The sequence below is a fragment of the Ruditapes philippinarum genome, unplaced genomic scaffold (assembly GCF_026571515.1).
Source record: "Ruditapes philippinarum isolate M1 unplaced genomic scaffold, ASM2657151v2 ctg1925_1_1_1_1, whole genome shotgun sequence".
NCBI lineage: Eukaryota > Metazoa > Mollusca > Bivalvia > Venerida > Veneridae > Ruditapes > Ruditapes philippinarum.
In genome coordinates, this window is record NW_026852233.1 from 171,941 (window position 1) to 192,797 (window position 20,857).

At 33.7% G+C, this 20,857-nt stretch overlaps 1 protein-coding gene across 1 annotated transcript in view; it reads left to right on the top strand.

Annotated features, from left to right (window-relative positions):
- Window positions 1-757: 757 nt before the first annotated feature.
- Window positions 758-20,857, top strand: part of LOC132753400 (uncharacterized) — a 30,698-nt gene continuing 10,598 nt past the window's right edge. Inside the window, exons 1-2 of the mRNA XM_060743866.1 lie at window positions 758-890; window positions 18,254-18,304. Of these exons, the coding sequence (XP_060599849.1) occupies window positions 842-890; window positions 18,254-18,304 (100 nt within the window). The 5' untranslated portion in view covers window positions 758-841. The remainder of the gene's footprint in view (window positions 891-18,253; window positions 18,305-20,857) is intronic.

Genomic DNA, 20,857 nt, shown 5'->3' on the forward strand with positions numbered 1-20,857 from the left:
TTTTCACTCAACATGATAAAATGCCTCATATTTTCACTCGCCGTACCGGCTCGTGAAAATAAGTGGCATTTTATCATGTTTCGTGAAAATATATTCCATATTTCACGCAAACGAAAAAATATCCTCTTAAAAATACTTTAATGGTACAATGATAATTATTACGCTTTCAAGGTGCAAAAATATAAATGTATACTACTGACAATAAATTGTAGGATATAAAATGCTACGTATTTTAATAAGCGGTTAAGTCTTGTTTACACGTTAAATATCTGTAAAAACTGGCATTGTAAAGCGAAGCTTTTAATTTAGGGGTGTCTCGTTTAGAAAAGAATGAAAACAGTTAAAATGGCGACGTAATAGCCATGTTAACGTCTAATCGACCGTACTTATAAAATATTAAGATTTTCAACATTAACTTTGTTTCTTTATGAAAAGATATATTTTGTTTATATTTTGTTGTACTCAAAATGATAACAATACAAATCCGAATATGGAGTAACTATTTTCCGCTAGGGTCGTACATTGTTGAGTTATACTAAAATACAAACAATTGCCATATCTTCTCATAAAAAGCTAAAGTAATATTAAATATACAACTTTTCCTTCTCATAGTCAAATTCTAACCTCAGTTACCGGTTATTGAATTTTCTAACCGGTTTTAAGCTGAAAACCGACCGTATCCGTTTAAAAGGATAAACGTGACACCCCTCCTTTAAATGCAATTTCATAACATTTGTATGGACATTGAGCACTCTTTATATATAAAATACGATACTTACCTTTACAATTTAAACTTCCTTATTCAAATATTTCTTTGGGATTTTAAGTTAAGTGGATAAATATGAAAATTTCAAATTATTTTACTATTGTGGTAATAAGTTCATATTTAGGTAAGTACATGTAGTTCTACATTCTTTTCAAATAAATCTATTAGTGTATACAGTAAACACTTTTATTTTGGGGATTATAATCAGACAATCTAACACTTTTTGTCCGAACTTTACATTTATTAAATTAAATATTAAAATATGAAATTACTAGATTAAGATAGAAATGAATAAACAATTTGAGAGTTTTAAAGACAGGTATATACAAGTATAAGAAATATTCTTTCGTTACGATGATGGAGTTTAATGTCAAGCGGATGTAATTTTTTATACTTTTAAATTGAAGTTTCGGATCAATGGTGAACTTAAAATAAAAACTGGGACAGAAGATAACCCCATTTAATTGACCTGAAAGAAGGCTTTAAAGCTGCACGCCTCCAGAGGAGCCAAAATATTTCAAGAAAATCAATATTGAAAAAATGTACTTAAATTTAAGAAAGGTAAAATCATTCAAGATTCAAGTTATATTCTACATGTTATGTGCGGTTTAAGACTGATTTTGCAGTATTTTATCGCCATATTTCTACTGCGTTAATAGCACAGTAAGGGCGGATAACCAACTTTTTGGAAATTTTCTTGCAATATGTAAATTATCATTTTTTTCACTTCACAATATTTTACTTTCAAAAACATTTCTAAAGTTTTCATGAAAATTAACATGAATCTGGAGGAGAGCTGCTTTTGTTTGCTGGGAAACGATTCATTTGCCTTAAATATCATCTTTTTTTTAATTTTTTGAAATTAAAATTGGATTGATGAAGGCAATGTGTATCTGACATATAGTTGAAGTACTCCGCTTCCGTTCTTGTACCAATGGGAAAAAATATTTTCATAAAAAATATTTTTAGGTATATTTGAGTCATTTTTGTCATCCTGTAATTAGTAACGCTCGTTGTAAAATAATTGTATTACAGAATGTAGTGTAATTGACTTTTTCCTTCATTATTTTCCTTTATCTATATAGCACCAGTAGTAATTCCCTGTAATTTTGTTTATACCATCCGACTACGAAATACCGTAAGGGCCATCGTGGTTATACTTTAAAACACAGAGGGCGACAATGCGATAGTGCGACAGTAAGATAGACAATACGATAGTGCGATGACGACAATGCGACAGTGCGATGGCGACAATGCGATAACGCGATAGTATGATGCCGACAGGGCGATAGTGTTATCGCACTATCACCATCGCGTTGTCGCTTTGACATCATCGCACTATCGTATTGTCGTCATCGCAGTATCGCACTGTCGTCAACGCATTATCGCACTGTCGCCATCGCATTGTCGTTCTGTCGCTATTTGGTTATCGCATTGCCGTCTATCGCCTACCGTTGGGCGATTCTAAACTGCTTACGAATAAGCTGTCGGTAAAGAATATGGGAAAATAATTTTACTTTTGTCAATAAATTTTCTTATTCTTTCTTTCCTTATTATTATTTTTGTTTGTTTCTTTTCTGTGTACTAAAACATTTAAACAAAATCATAGATTAATAGTAAGTAACATTTTGTACCTAAAGATAGGAGAAATACTTAAAGAGTTATACATACACGGAAAATGTCATAAATTGTGTGAAACTTTAATATAGTAGAAATATTTCAGATGAAAAAGACATTTTGAAAGATGCAAAATATTAAAATAATTGTTTATTACTTATATAAAAAGACAAACGAATTATATTCATAGATCATATTAAAAATATGTACAAAGTAAAATAATGTAATGGAAAATGATTATGATAATAATGTAGATTTGAACAGTCTGTATAAAATACAAAATATTCACTTATATTTAATTGGACAGTTATGCATAAGTTTTCTCGACAAATACAAAAAATGTCATGATTAATAAATATAATTGGTCAGCACTGGTCACCATAAAAATACTGCTAAAAGCACTTAATTATGTAAACGCATGTCAGGATGGGGAAAATAATTACAATTCTTTTAAAGTTTTCTAAGTTTATAACAAGTATTTCGGCAACAACAGTGTCTAGTGAGTTAATAATACTGGATATAAATACATACCAACTTACAAGTTTGGATAACAATGTCGTTTGAAAGATGTTTACTTTATTTGAACTTTGGCGGTTTTAAAACTTTATTTGCATTACTTGGAGGTCAAGACCGAAGTGACAACATTGGTTGGATTCCGACTTTTATAAGGTTCGATGTTTGAAATCCACCAATGAAACAACAGAAATCCGGAAATCCTCCAATGGACAGACGGCCGGATTTCTGAATCTGAAATCTTGGATTTCAATGGCGGCCATATTGAAATCTCATATAAAATCTACATACGAAAATCATTAATATACAGAAACATGAAGTGAATATTTAAGGATTTCTGACCTTATTCAATCATAAACTTTACATAAATTAGGTTCTTGAATTGAATTTGACTGAAATTGATATTAACAATAAGAAATCTTCAATATAAAATATGAAGTGACAGATTTCAAAGATGTCTGGCATTCGACGTCTGCTACACAAAAATGTAAAGAGAAAATCAGTTATCTGCTATACATAAAAGGTAAGTTTAACAATTTTATCAGCTTAAATTGCAAAGTCAATAAGTGTTAATACAGTGTTCCTTCAGATCAATCAGGTAAGTGAATCTTGTTATTGTAGAAGTCAACAAATTATGGAGCTATAGGATTTCACAATGTCACTTGGATTTCATTAAAAGTTCTGTTGTAAGTACATTTCAGAATAATGCTAGAATGTCAGATCCTTACACACCCCCTCCCTAAGTCTTTAAGACTGATATTCCCTGAACTTTTTATACTGTCCGAAATAGGTACTAAACCACAAAATATTTATGATTTATTTCACAGTTAGTTAAAACTTCTGCTGTTCTGTAATTATTATTACTTTATGTATATATATTATATGAAAAGTTTATTTAATCAGATAATGTAAATGTCCTCAGTCTTATTGTAGTTTTTATGTCATGCTTAATTATTTGATTTAATTCCTAGGTGTTGATTCTTCAGATGCGGATTTTAACATCGGCAATTTGTTTAAGGATAGTGTCTAGTTCTTTTGAGCGTGATGCTGCTGCTAGCTGATACATGTCCAAAATTTTGTAAGTATCTTTCCCAGTTTTTACTATTTCTTTCAGCTTTAAAAATGTTTCAACTTGTAATCGGATTGGGTGGTACTCTCGTGGTACTGGTGTACTAGGAAGCATCAGGAACGTATACTTAGTTACTATCTGATCTATTGTAGATATGGGGTTTCCATCCTGATCAACATCCAAGTTCATGGCAGCATGTAAAAACAATTGGAAACGCCTCCTACCATCCATAGCAGTCCAGTTCTTTGGTGGCCATTGAACGTGGTATGAACCTTTTACTATCTCTCTTGATGGTGCTGATTCCCAATCTCTTTTAGCTGGCATGCCTAAGGGAAACAGTCCATGTAACAAGAGCTCAGATGCTATGGCTCTTAGGTTGTTTTCTGGAGTTTCTTGGGTATAAGATGTAGAGACAGGTAGATCTGGTATGTCACTGGGTGGTAAACAAGCATGGGTGGGGCTTTGAGAGTTATTAGAGTCATTAATTGAACAACTGTCTTTGGTTACTTTGTAAACTGTATCAATCAGGGTTTGAGATATTTGTAGTGTGTTTGCCAAGGCATCACTAAGCACAGTGTACTGATAACTGTCAACCTCATCAGAACAATTTACACTTGTGATCTTTAAATTGTTAAGCTGTGTTAAAGTAGATGCATTATTAGCTAGTACTGCGACATACTGCATTCCAGTCTGGGTTTCAAATACACATGATATGGGCTTCAGAACACATCTGGACAACACTTTCACTTTCAATTTAGTGGCTGTGAAGATTTCCGGTCTGGTCGGAGAATAAGGCTCGACAGGATACTTAGACATTCCTGGCCTTGTTGGCGAGTATGGTAAATACTGGTTTGGAAGCTCATCTCTTAGAGGAGTACCAATCGATTGAGCCCAACCTTGCTCCCAATCAGATAACACACGTGATGGACATGTGATGGAAGGTATCCAGGTGCGAATGGACTCCTTGATGGCTTTAGCAATTTGTGCGTCAGGACTGATGGGATCAATAATGCGCCTGTAATCATATGGATTGACGGACAGGTAAAAACCAGCGGCCTCTGTAAACCATCCCTTAAGTGTATCCGTGGTTGTCAAACCAGGATGATACTTGTCTATATGTTTCTTCAAGTCAGAGATCTTATTGCAAGTTCTTTCTTGGGGGTGACAGAATGGGCATATCACCTTGAAGATATGATGTGGTCTTCCCATTAAATGTAATTTAAGATCTTTCCTTGAGGCTGATAAGTCTCCACACAACCAACAATGAGAAGCCATCATCTGTAACAATTGAACTAAGTCATTTATCTTTCTCAAATATGGCAATTTATAAACTTGCTATTACAATTATCATTTTTGTCGAGTAATGTTTTCTTTTATCATGCTTTAATGAATTTAATTAATCCATTTTCCAGTTAACATATCTCATGGCAATGAATAGTTAAAGTTTTCTTTTATATTCATGTTATTTAGATGCAGTTATTAAAGAAGTTAGAATATTGTTTATAAATGCAGTAGACACTGTTGTTGTGGGCCAAACAGGAACAAAAAGGTAATTGTTTTTTCAGTTAAATGTACATTCATTTCATAATTTAATTGAATACTATATATCTCCCAGGGCCATTAACACATTTCAAATAGGACTTGTTATCCTGCATACTATTTTCCTTACACAATGTCTACCAGTCATTAAGTGTCCCATAGAATACAGCAGCTTCACATATGTAGAATCACTCACGTTAAGACCAGACTCTCATGGCCATTAACTCACGTGACATCATCCTAATGAAGTCACAATTGTCATCTCATCGTAATCCCTGGGTTATCAGGCCAGCATTACCGCGTCCCGCTTTCCACTCCTCCATAATTAATTTTATCAGCATATTTCACAATGCTCCGTAAAAGGTGTTGTAATCTATGGTCAGTCTTAATAATCTTCCAGCATAAAAGACATTCTTTTCTTAATTCCCTTTCTCTTTCTTTCTTTTACCGAGATATATTTTGATGTATTCAAAGCTGAAGTATCCTTCATTACGATATTGTTTTTATTTTTATTTATATATTTTCTTTTATAAAAAAACAGCAACTTTTGCAAGTTATTAACTTTTCGAACAATATAACAATATAAACTTAACATTTTTTTTTCGCGCATCTTTGAACGTCACAGTATCAGATTGTTTTATTCAATGTTTAGAGAACTCTTTTAAACCATTTAGGTAATTCATTTCCATTATATGGCCTTAGTTTATCTATGTGGTGAGCCTTGGCTGGCTTTCTTAAAGACTTTTTTATCATGTATATCAGATCATCTATGATCTTCACAACTAAATATGGACCTTGCCATCTTGGTGCAAGCTTTTTACAAGGTTTCTTGGATGGTTCAAATAACCATACCGGTTGGCCGACTTGAAGTTTTCTGTCCTTCGCTGATCTATCATAGTACCGCTTTTGATATTGCGCATTTTTCTGTAAATTGTGTCTTGCAATCTCATGAGCCTTTACCATATTATTTTGTAGGTTACTTACATGCTGACTTGGAGTGAGATGCTCACCTGGTGGAAGACCAATGACAGCTGTGACTGGTAGAGTAACTTCTCTTCCAAAAGCCATAAGATTTGGTGTAAAACCTGTTGATGCACTCTTTGATGCTCTAAAAGCCATCATCACTTGTTGAAGGTAAATATCCCAACTCTTTTGATTTTCGGAACAATAAGCGGTTAACATTGTCAGCAATGTACGATTAAAACGTTCCACGACCGAATTGGCTTGCGGCCTTGCAACGGATGTAGAGATTTTCTTTATTCCTAAGATACTACACATGTCTTTGAAAAGTTCGGACTCAAAGTTTGTGCCTTGATCAGAGAGAATTGTCATTGGGGTCCCCATTCTTGTGACAAATGTATCAACAAAGGCTGTGGCAACAGTCTTTGCTTCCTGGTCAGGCAATGCTACTGCCTCTGTGTATTTAGTAAATATATCTGCAATGACTAGAACATAGCGGTATCCTTTGTCAGTAGTAGGAAGAGGTCCAAGAAAATCCATAGCTACCTTTTCCATCATAGCACCATCTGCATTTTCACCAAGTGGTGCATGTGCAGGCTTAGAAGGTTTCCTTGCTGCACAAGTTATACATTTTGCACAGTAAGTTTTCACATCTTGTGTAATTGCTGGCCAGAAAAAGTCTTTTCTAAGTCTATCTAACATTTTGTCAACACCAAGATGACCTGCTGTACGTATGTCATGGTAAAAGTAAAGCAGGTCTATTCTTTTTGTCTTGGGAACTATTAACTGTATTTTTTCTTTTCCATTTTCAGGTAACCATATACGATGTAACACCCCGCCATGTACTTCAAGTCTATCCCATTGGTTCCACAGTAACTTTGAGTTGGCAGATCTCCCAGCCACTTTATTCCAGTCTGGTCTTTCTTTAGCCTCAGCAGCAACTAAGAGTGGACCTATATCTGGGTCTTGAAGCTGTTCCATCTTGATGTCAGTTGCAGACCAACCATCTAGAAGTACAGTTCTAGGAGCTTCATTTTCAACTGACTGTTGGTTCAAACGAGTTGTGACGCATACTGTTTCATTCTGGTCCGAGTTGTTACCACTTACAATTTCTCGGACATTATTTACAGTGCTATTGCTTTTCTCATAACGAGCACACACTTTACATGGATTTCTACTGAGAGCATCTGCATTTGCATGAAGCCGCCCTGGTCGATGAGTGATTTTCAGATTATATGTGTCAATATATTGAAGCCAACGAGCCATCTGTCCACATGGATCTTTAAGACGACGTAACCAGGACACAGCAGCATTATCTGTGCGAAGTAGTACTTCTTGCCCATACAAGTAATGATGAAAATGTTTGAGGGCTGTTACAACGGCAAGCAGTTCTTTCCGTGTTACACAGTACTTTATTTCAGATGGAGTTAACGTTTTGCTCATGTAAGCAATTACTCGTTCCTTCCCATTCTGGACCTGACCAAGTACTGCACCAGAAGCAAATTTGGAACAGTCCGTGTCAAGACTAAAAGGCAGACCACTTATTGGATATGCTAGTATGGGTGTGGTAGTTAAAGCTGTTTTTAGTGCTTGAAACGATTTTTCTGCCTCTTCAGTCCATGTAAATTTAATGCTTTTGCTACACAGTTTATATAAAGGCTTAGCAATATTACTGTAATTTTCAACAAATCTCATGTAATAGGCAGATAACCCAAGGAACGACTTAAGATCTTTTGCATTTTGTGGTGTTGGCCAATCCCTGACAGCTTCAGTTTTAGTATGGTCTGTCCGAATTCCCTCGGATGATACAATATGTCCAAGCACTTTGACTGATTTTTGAAAGAATGAACATTTCTTTGGCTTTAGTTTTAAATTAGCAGCTCTCAGTCTCTGAAAAACATGTTCTAATCTTATAAGTCCTTGTTGTACTACAGAGCATGGGACAATAATGTCGTCCATATAAACTAAACATTCGCGCCATTGCATTCCTCGTAAAACCTCCCCCATAAGTCGGCTAAACTCAGATGGTGCTGTAACAAGACCATATGGTAACCTTAAGAACTGGAATAAACCCATAGTTGTAGCGATAGCAGTTTTGTCACGATCTTCTTCTGCAATAGGCAACTGCATGAAACCTTGGTTTAAGTCCATACAACTGAAATAAGTATTCCCACCTAGGGCATCAAGGCATTCATCTATCTTTGGGAGAGGGAAACTGTCCTTTTTAACTACTTCATTAAGCTTCCGATAATCTACAGCAAATCTTGTACTGCCATCTGGTTTCGTTAGTAAAAGTACTGGGCTACTCCATTCACTAATACTAGGTTCAATGATGCCATTTTTTAACATTTTTTCAATTTCAGTTCGCTCAATTTCTCGTTTTGCTATAGGTAGTCCTATTGGTGCTTGTCGAATAGGTTGAGCTCCTTGAACATCTATGCGGTGCTGGATTAATGAAGTACAGCCAAGGTCATCATTTGTTTTGGCAAATACATCTTGATAATTTGTCAAAAGACTAGCAAGGGACTCGGCCTCTTTTGATGTCAAATGTTTCAGTACTACGATTAAAAAGATCTTGTAAATGTTCAGGTAAAACTGTACGGTTTCATTAATATTTGGTTCAGTGTTTATGTTAGGTTCACAGGCTACCATATGTACTTTTTTCTGTTTTAAAATATCTAAGTCACCAATTGAAGTGCATGTGCCAATGTCACTATTTTGTTCAATTACAAACAGGACAGTCCATATAGTTTGTTACATTCACTTGAGTGCATGAGGAGTCATTTAACGCAACACCATCTACTATTTGAAGAGAATCATCTTTTGTAATTAGATTCAAAAAGTAAAACTTGATGAACATACAAGTTTTTGTTGGTACATGCTACAGTAAACCACATTGAATGTTTGTGCTGAAATGTTGTAGCTTTTTTTTTCTGATATCGGAATAACTTGACAAGTCAGAACAATTTTATTCTGTAATGATATACCTGTCCATATTGTAATATAACCATCTGAACATATTTAAGTGCTCTGATTTGTCTAAATCAAGTGTTTTTCACATTTGTTCATCAAAAAGGTCTTGGGCAATGATGCGCATCAGGGTAACATATCACAGTACAATAGATGGGATTGATTTAAATACTTTTCCACCCATTTTTATGTTTGTCTCTATTTGGCCATGAACTTTGACACTGTCCCCATTTACATCTTGTACAGTTCTTAAGTAGGTATTTAACTTAGGTCTTTTTTCACTAGGTACTTGAGAGAAGACACGATTTGATATTAAACAAGTAGTGGCACCGGTGTCAATAAGAAATTTTCCTTTGATTCCATTCACATCACATCCAGCATATAACCCATTGTCCCATAAAACACCTATATTGCTTATAAGTTCACTTTTGTTAATTTCATTTGCGGTGATTTTATTTTCAGGCCTTATACTGCAGGTGCCCGTTGGGTCTTGGCCTTGAGGTCCAACGGATTGTCGTTTTCCGAGAGCTGAGTAGACTTCCATGAAGTAGTGTCAATGAGTTGCTCATAAGTTCTATTTACAGAACTTTCTTGCCTTTGTGACTGAAAGCCATTACCATTTGGATATTTTGAGACGTTATCACCTATAAATTCTACAAAGGGACACTCTCTAATCAGATGATCTGGAGATCGGCACTTGAAACAGCGTCTAGGTCCAGAGTTTCTTTGGTCATCACGATGCTGATAATGCGATTGACGTTCCAGGCGGTCAAGTCGAGAAGCAAGATCTTTCAATGTCGGATTTTGATCTGCTTGATTTGAGGAAGGCTCATTAAGTTGGCTTGAAGCCATGCGAATGTGAGATTTGCTACTACCTATAACACTTTCATAGGTTTGTATTATGCTTACAGCATGATCTATAGTCCTACAGTTTTTTTCGATGCACTTGTACTGAAGATCAGGACACAGGTTACTGTACAATTGGTCTAAAGCCATTCGCTCCTGTGCATTGTAACTCAGATCAGAATAGGCTTTGCGTGAAAGTTCAAAGAGGGCATCAGCAAAAGATGCAATAGATTCTGTTGGACCCCGTTTTCTTGCTTTCAGAGAAGATACCCACATTGGTTGATCATACTTGTTAGTAAATCTATTTCGCAAGGCCTCAACCAGGTTGCGATAGCTTGATTTAATGTCAGTAGGAAGTCTTGAAATGAAAACTTGGGCTTTTCCCGTCAGACAGGACCTTAAGGCTAAATTCATGCTATGTAAGTCCCAGCATCCTAATTCAGCATTTATTTCAAAATGATCTATGAATTCTTCAAAATTTTCATCTCCACTAAATGATTTAAGTTTAATGTTTGGCCCTCTTGGCAACATTTTCTTGGAAAGTCCATTACGTCTGTCATGGTGTTTCGTCCACCTTGATGGTCTACCCCTTGGAGGGGGACTTCGGTCTTGACCTGCGAGCGGTTCTTCATCATTTGTGTCATACTCATCCAATGGAGAATCAGCTCTTTCCGTTTCAATATGAGGATGTGGCTCTTCATAGCCCTGCCTTTCATCATTCAAAGCTCTGTTGTTATTATTCTGACAAAATTCTATTTCAGAATCTGAAGAGTCTGCCATAATGTGTGTTAATCCAATGTAAATACTGTTTAAATCTCTATTTGCTGTTAGTCATAGATATAAGAGTACAGTTTATTCAAGGAATATAATAATGTTGCTGTCAGTTCATTTGTATGTTTCTCAGTAATAAAATTTTCTTCACAAGTTGAAATGTTATTTTTTTTTTTATGGATGGATGGATGGATGAGATGCACTTGTCTGGTCCGTTTTATAGGATGGTAAATAATTTAGACCATCCCATTACTTCTGACACCATTGTAAACGTATGTCAGGATGGGGAAAATAAATACAATTCTTTTAAAGTTTTCTAAGTTTATAACAAGTATTTCGGCAACAACAGTGTCTAGTGAGTTAATAATACTGGATATAAATACATACCAACTTACAAGTTTGGATAACAATGTCGTTTGTAAGATGTTTACTGTATTTGAACTTTGGCGGTTTTAAAACTTTATTTGCATTACTTGGAGGTCAAGACCGAAGTGACAACATTGGTTGGATTCCGACTTTTATAAGGTTCGATGTTTGAAATCCACCAATGAAACAACAGAAATCCGGAAATCCTCCAATGGACAGACGGCCGGATTTCTGAATCTGAAATCTTGGATTTCAATGGCGGCCATATTGAAATCTCATATAAAATCTACATACGAAAATCATTAATATACAGAAACATGTAGTGAATATTTAAGGATTTCTGACCTTAATCAATCATAAACTTTACATAAATTAGGTTCTTGAATTGAATTTGACTGAAATTGATATTAACAATAAGAAATCTTCAATATAAAATATGAAGTGACAGATTTCAAAGATGTCTGGCATTCGACGTCTGCTACACAAAAATGTAAAGAGAAAATCAGTTATCTGCTATATATAAAAGGTAAGTTTAACAATTTTATCAGCTTAAATTGCAAAGTCAATAAGTGTTAATACAGTGTTCCTTCAGATCAATCAGGTAAGTGAATCTTGTTATTGTAGAAGTCAACAAATTATGGAGCTATAGGATTTCACAATGTCACTTGGATTTCATTAAAAGTTCTGTTGTAAGTACATTTCAGAATAATGCTAGAATGTCAGATCCTTACAATTAATATCTTTATTTAGTTTTATTGTTATTGTAAGAAGTAGAGTTTATTATATTACTAACATTTTAAAAAAAGTAATAAGAAATTTACGTCAACACATATTTTTTTCTATATGATCAGTTTAACTTAACAGCAGATTCTACTATAAGTTTAACTAGTCAGCATATTGTACTTTAGCCAACTGATTCCGCCCTAGGACATAGTGAGGCAAGGTGTTTCAATGTAAATAAAAAATGTTTGTGGTTTATGCCATATTTTATTTTTATACTATATGGTCAGCAGACTTAACGTACTGTGCATTAGGTACACATGTATAGTAGAATCTGCTGACAAGTAAACCATAGGAACTCTGGAACAGGACCGCATATTGCGGCGCATAAATCCGAATCCGTTCCTACTTTACATATTGTTTGTCCGACCTTTGAATATCTTTTCATATTATGCGAGCGGGTGGTCTTTAATAATCTAATCTCAATTTAATATAATCTGCTTATTTAAAAATCAGTCAAATTTACGGTATATTGAAAAAAGAAAAGGAGTGACATCCGCCATTTACCGCAACGTTCGGCGTAAGTTATCCCCCTTGATATGCTTGAGTTTTGTTTTAATTTTTCTAGTAATGAATACCAGATGAGTGCCTAAAATATTTATCTATGGATCATGTTTTAAAATTCTTTTTTTCAGTTAGGCAAAACCAGTTTGACCATATTATTGTCAAACAACATTGACCTGGCACTCTCGCATTTGACCCGCATTTGTAGTCGGTATATTCCGTAATCGTTACGATCTACTTGTTAATCGATATATGTCAATATGCAATTGTTGAAATCAGGTAAATAAAACATTCCCTCCTAGCGCAGTTGGTAAAGCCTTTTCACTTGAAGAATGTTGACGTAAACTGGTAGGTTCGAATCCTATTCAGCAACTATTTTTCTTTTTTTTTGTATGAATTAAAAAAATTCAAATCTCTTAAAACTATGGCAAACCTTTTTGTTGTGTGTGCTATCTGTGTTGTAACTGTCTTTATAACGTGTATGCGCCAATGCATAGATTGCATTATGTCACAAAGAGAACCATTGAAAGATACTGTATTGAAATAAAAACATATAAAAGCTGACCTAAAAGGTATTCTTAAAGCAGAAGTAGTAAAACGATTTCAAATTAATTCTTGGAAGTAAATTAAAAAAAAAATAACGTGGTGTTGATAAGGAATCGAACCAGAGTCCTTCAGATCGATAGTCCGACATCTTTACCAGTACACCACACCTCACTGAGGAGTTTAGCTAGCAAATATATCGATATATTCGATAGATACTGGTCAGTGTTTATTCATATGACCTTTACGAAAGTTAGTGAAGTGCCAGGTCAATATGTATAGGATATCGACCCATCTTTTTTTTTAATCCCTTCCCCTAAAATTGTTGGCAATTTTCCCAAACTTTCATGTAATCATAAAAATAATTTTTTTAAAACACATAAAAAAAGGGGGAACCCCCTTTTACAAGTTGGGTTTTATTTATATTTTTGATTTTTTTTTTTTTCAAAAAAAAAAAAAAGGCTAATTGGGTAATTTTGCAAAAAAAATAAATGGGGTTTTGTAATTGAATTTATTAAAAAAGAATGAATAAATTTTTGAAAGTATTTCTTCAAAAACTTTCAAAAATGTTAAACATTTTTTTCCCCCTGGAAAAAAACCCCTCTCACTTCCCCTTTTTTTGTTGAATTTTTGAAGTTCTTCGTGTATAATATTTAAATTTGTACAAAAATGGATCTTTTTTTTAAAATTTCACAAATTTTTCGCGAGTTTTTTTTAATTGAAAAAATAAAAAAATTTGAAAAAGGGAATAAAATTTTAAAAATTTTTTTAAACAAAAAATCAACAATTAAAATTTTTTTAACATTTTTAATGGCAAATGTCCAACCCTTCCAAAGATATGGGGGAAGGGGGGGGGGGGGGCAAATGTCCGCCACTGCAAAAAGGGAGCAAACTCCGATTGATCCTGAGGGTGGGAATGTAACCAGGGACTTTGCTATGAACTGTAGGTAGCTGCGGTTTCCTAGGCAAAGCGTATATCAAATGGACGTTATTTGAATCACAAATGAAACGGACATATTTTTGTTATATTTTTTCGATATGGGGGTTTGGTACTATGAATATTTTATGGATTAGATGATTTAGAATCGTGATATGTATGCGGTGATAACTGTTAAAGTTTCATAGAAATGAACTTAAAGCACCCATTTTTGTTATATTGTGAAATTAATAAAAACATATAGAAGAATCTGCTGACAAGTTAATCTTATAGTGAAAATTGCTGACCACTTATATCATTTGAACTTATAGAGAAAACTTATGTTATAAATTTAGTGCGTATTTCATTTTCTATTTACATTCATTTGTTAAAATAATTATGTTCTTCACTGCAGTGAAACATATTTTCCGTACTTTCAATTGTGCCTTTTTCTAGATTCAGCCGATATACAAACTTTAAGGGCAAAAAGAGAAATAAGTATAAAATAATACCGTAACTCATGAAATATTTATTTTCGTACCACTCGAAAAAAATTAATTCTGTATTTATAGAAAAAAAAAACTTGATTATATACTCTATTTCTTGCATATGAGACAGGATTATCTACTGTTAACACCGGTGCTAGAAATAAACCTTTATCACATAAACCGCGGCGCAGGAGTGTAATAAAGCCATTTATCACACACCCGTGCCGATTTTGCGACTCCGTAAAAATGGTATTGCACGGCCGTGCATATATTTTGACGTGACGTCATTAGCGTTATACAAACATAGTGTAAAGACGCGCTAAATGTTAGCGTTAAACTATAGGCGCGTCAATGAAAAATTACTTTTATTTCACTTTAAACGGTCTTTATTTTGGGTTTGTGATAAATAGAATATTAAATTCGTGTAAGTTCATTACTGAATTTATTGCACTCGTTGAATAAAATAATATTATGCTTGGCAAAGGCTCGCATAATATAATTTTATTCAACTCGTGCAATAAATTCAGTATTGAACTTACACTCATTCAATATCCTCTATTTAATAAAAACGATATTACACAAGTGTAATAACACTTTGACGTGACGTCAATTGCGTTATATATAAACATAGCGTTAAAGCGCTAATGTTAGCGTTACACTATAGAAGCGTCATTGAAAAATTACTCATTTTAACAGTTTACTGTTCTTATTTTATATATGTGATAAATAGTAAGAGGGTATTTTTTCGTTTGCGTGAAATATGGAATATATTTTCAAGAAACATGATAAAATGCCACACATTTTCACGAGCCGGTACGGCGAGTGAAAATATGTGGCATTTTATCATGTTGAGTGAAAATATATACAATATTTCACGAAAAACGAAAAAATAACCTTTTTATTTAATTTCATTATCAAAGAAATTGGTAACGAACCCCCTTGTTTGCTACCATGCAACTGCAATTGTACAGCGCGCAGTAATTTATGCGTATAAGCACGCGCTGTTTGGCGCTACATTGTGACGTCATGTAAACAACTCTTTAAACGTCTGTACAGCGTTAATTACTGAATTAAAGATATTGGTGTTCGGATTAATTTTCTTAGTTAGACCATTTTCTATCATGCTAGATAGTTTTTAAAACAAAATTCAAGAAAAGTTGTTTGTATTTATCAGATTTTTCAAACATAACGGCGAAAGAAGTCCCATAAAATAAATATGAGTTTTGACTCCGCCCACTTTCATATTTATATTTCATATTCATTTTTAAAAAATATGAAATATATTTGACTGATATAGCACCATATTTCATGGGTAAAATTAAATAAAGCACCATATTTCATGGGTAAAATTAAATAAAATATTATATTCGTGTAGATTCAATACAAGTCGCATGTTTTAAATGACGTCATTCACATCCCTTTTAATGAATCAATTGCGTTCTAAAGATGACGTCATTTTGCAGTTATGAATGGAGTTGTAAATTTATACATAAAAGAAGTGCTAAATGATGATATCATTTATCATAATTTCTTTTCAAAAATATTTTTAATTTATAATATGCAAGAAAAAGAATCAAACACCGGCTGCCGGTACAGACAGGAATGTCTAGCTCTCGGGTAACTGTTTAGCGGAAACTCGACAGAGCCTCAATACCGCCGTAAACAGTTACCCTCGAGGTAGATATTCCGGTATGTTCCGGCAGCCGGTTTAAGATTCTTATAATACTACTGACCAATTAGATTTTTTTGCATCTTTTATATGTCAACATGACATCATTTTCGTCAAATTTTTCGACTTATTTTTTAAAGTTTCACACTGTTTATTACATTTTCCATGTATTTTTTATAAGTATTTCCCCCTATCTTTTGATATAAAATGTTACTTTTTATTTTTTTTTGAATTTATTTAGACGTTTTCAGTATACAAAAAAGAAGAAGAGACAACAACTAAAAAAAGAAAGAAAGAAAGAAAAGCAAAAGAAGAAAAATATCTTTTGACAAAAGAAAAATTATATTCCTATATTCTATACCATCCGCTTATTCGTCAGCAGTTAATAATTGTCCACTGAAAGGCAATTGTTGACAATGCGATAAAGCGATGGCGACGATACAATAGCGCGACGACGACAGTGTGATAACGCGATGACGACTATGCGATAGTGCAATGACGACAATGCGATAGTGCGATGGCGACAGTACGAAAGTGCAGTGGCGACATCGCCATCGCATTATCGCACTGTCGTCATCGCATTATAGCACTAGTACTGTCGCCACCACATTATTGCATTGTCACCATCGCACTATCGCATTATCGTACTGTCCTAATCGCATTATCGCAATGTCGCCATCGCACTATTGCATTGTCGTCATCGCACTGTCCTATTGTCGTCATCGCACTATCGCATTGTGGCCCTCTGGATTATAAAATAATACCACGATGGCCCTAATGGTATGGTATTCCGTATCCGACATTGTACATCGGTCCAGCAATTAAGCTGAAATCTAGGTATCTCTAATTATTGTGTCCGCACATCTGTCTTTATGCTGTTGTGTTTTTGTTTCACTTTTGTAAAAGACTATTACTAACAAACTATCATCATCTTTATAAAATGCACATATTTAAAAATAAGTTTTTGGAATTTAATTTGTATTTTTTAAAATGCAAAATCATGATTGTTTTACAATATAGAATTTTTGGCGGGGCAGAAAGCCGCAAAGATATGATCAAGGTTTCGGAGACTCTTCAGGTTCTCTGGTGACCTTCAATGTATACGGATATACCTTAGCAGAACTAAAAACCTTTCTTAAGTAAGCTAGATAGCAGTCTCTATGAACGAAAACAACGCTTCTTATTATCTAATAGGAAAGAAAATTACTGTCAATTTTCTTGCTATTATTTTGGTCATACCATACCAACACAATTTCTCTGAATTCAAATTTCACAAGCATTTTTTTTTTACTTGGGGACCATATGCCGCTTTTCATAGAAAGGCACTTTTGTATCACATTGAAGTTTCCATGATAACCGCCATATGAACACATATGCAGATGTTTCAAAATTGTACCAGTTCATGTTAAATGTTGAATTCTGCTTAAGCCGGTGCTAAGGGAAGGACGGTAGTTTGCACTTGACAGTACCGTCTATGAACAGGCTCAATCACACCGAGCCTGCAACATTTTCAATTTTGCCGTGTTGGTTTTTCTTTGGGGATTCTTATTTTCTCTTTTTCAGGATTCTTATTTTCTCTTTTTTCACTGAAGACAAGGGTAAAAGATATTAACTTTCATTTGATACATTTCATTTCATATTAGTTTTAATCCAAACAAAACCAGGCAGATCTAGTCCATGCATGAATGAAATATTACCTTTGCATAAAATTGTATTTGCTTTTCGTGTAACACAATTTAGGCTGAATATTTTCCTTTTGGAAGTCAGTATAAATCTAAAATGACTTGATTACTTATATGCATGATGAATTTAACAAAAATATATTCTCACACTGGTTGTAATTGAAGTCGAATAAAACAATTTAGAAGTAGTATGAAATGTATATATGGTAAAGAACTTAGGATAATATTAAAAGATAATCATATACTTTTTTCAGAGAATGGTGAACATATGAAAGCGGTTGCTTGTGATACGACTCCTCCAACCCGTAAGTATACACAGGCATAGCTAAACATTGAAAACAACAATAGCGAAAACAACAACAACACGTCATATGAGCCTTCCAAATAGGATTCATTTTTGTATTTTCTGATCGCAAGATCAGTAAATACATAGCTAACATCCACGGTCTAACACAAATTTTCCTAACAGGCCTAACAACGCAAAGTAGTTCTCACTCAGAACTGCTTAAAAACCAGCAATTTAAAATAAAGAATAATTTTTAATGTATGCATTTAACGAATTACAGTGCATTAAAAGTTTAGAGTAATCAATAGAAATATGAGGTTACAATCACAAATTTCGCGGATGAATATCTTTTTTACCCAATGAAAAATGTTCGGCTATTTCCGTAAAGCTTAATCAATGAAAATGCTATTTTTAGCTATGTCGATTACCGAATACTCCAGAGCGTAGTACACATAAATCTGACTGTCTGTCGAGTAGTGGAATATATACATGTCGTACTGTTTTGGGGAGAAGATTTTCGCTAAATTATTTTCATCAGTGTTAAACAACAGGTTTATAGTGAAGAAAATACCTCGAAATTAGTAAGGATTACAAACACGGAATTGAAATTCTCAATTTAGAATTACAATGTATTTGTTATTATTCAAGCTACATATGTATTACTTCACCGTGGTGCAGAGGTAGCGCGCTCGTTTAGGGTGTGAGAGACCCAAGGTTCAAATCCTAGTCGAGACAACTTTTTTTTTTAAGTGTCTTTTTTTAAGGAAGTAGCCACGATATGCAAGGATAAAGTATGGCTGTCATAAAAAATGAAAATGATTTTTTGATGCAACTCTAGTCATGCAAAATTCCATATGTATCAATCTCAAACTGTTATAGACGCAGTCGCTGCGTAAGATTAATTATAGTATATAAAAATAAACTTATATAGGAAAATACATACAGATAGTCAGTATGATTTAGATTGCAAAGATCAGAAAATACCACAGAGGTTGCAGCCCTTTGATTTGTTAATGTGGCGGCATGGCCAAGTAGTTAACGTGTCGAGGTATTCATATAAGGATTGCCGGCCTCATATGTTCAAAACCCTTTAGTATTTAGCCGTTATTTCAATGAGTAAAACACTTGCTTAGTACTCGTTGGTTAAAGTAACGGATTTGAGAGTGTTTCAATACACAATCGAACTATAATTCATTCGTTTTACTTAACAAGATTCATAATTCTGTGACAAATCTAGATTAAATGTTTTTCCAATAATCAGTTATTTACCATTTACTTGCAATTTTAATTTATTTTATTTACCACATGAAGGCGTGAAATTTTGAAATATCAATGCCGGGGAAACATAAAGATCCGGCTGTTTGTTTACACACGTAAAACAAAAAATAAACAGATTTACAGGGCAGAACTGAATATTTGATGAGTTTTCATTGGTTATTTTAAACTTACGAAATGAAATCTGAGAATCTCATTGGTCATTATAAAAAATGTAAAGGATAGTTCTTCTTATTCTAAGGTAGTTCTAATAGTTTTTGCGATTATAAAATAAAATGTAAAGGATAGTTTTAAAAGAAAATGTACAGGATAGTTCTGTAACTTTCTAGTTAAATTGCTCAGCTATTTACGTTCTGTTTAATAATATTTCTTGAATTCAGATCTCATTACACTTTATAGTGAACACTTTATTTTAAGCAAGAACAGAGTTAATTATACACACGATCTGATCATGAGTTTTAAGTTTTGTCCAAAATAACATAACGAGAACAATATCAGCTCTTATCAGGTACTCTTAGTTTATGAAGTTCAATACGAGTCTTATATATTATATAATTATTGATGTTTTCAAATGATATACTGTTCATAATTTTTTATATATTTATGCATATTAATCAAGTCTTTATAAAAACTAATTTCCTTACCGACTGCGCAGATATTGATGTTAGAAATTGACAAACCACGAAAGGTTTATTTAGAAATACATACATCTTTAAGTGTTCCATTTATCAAAATAAATAACCTCACAAGAAATGAATACTCCATTGTTATGCAAGCTATGCTAATATTTCTATATGAGTTTGCATGGAAAACTAAGAACTAACATATGAAAGTTAACAAGTTTTACTTCGGCCGAGTATCTTTTTATAAAGATACTTATTGTTTGTATATAAATATATTTTCCATTTACCTCTCTGGCGTGGGTTCGATCCCCGGGAGGTGCTTTGGTAGTTTAGCGCGGAGGAAGGTAGTCTAGTACTGGTGTAACTCTCCAGGAACGATGGTTAGGAAACTACCCGCCTATGTGACGGAAATATTGTTGGAAAAGGGCGTAAAATGAAACAAACAAACAAACAAACAAACAAAATATAAATATCTTTCCTCTTAAATACCTCCAAAGAATACAATGGTAAACAAAAAGAAATATCCGGATCATAATAATGAAAATTTACTCATCTATAATAAATACAATGTATTGCATATCATAATTATAAATATTACAACTTTATAGTTTTTAGTCAGTTGTTAATTTTAAGTTAAAACATGCAAAACTGAGGTTGTTTTCATTGACGTCGTC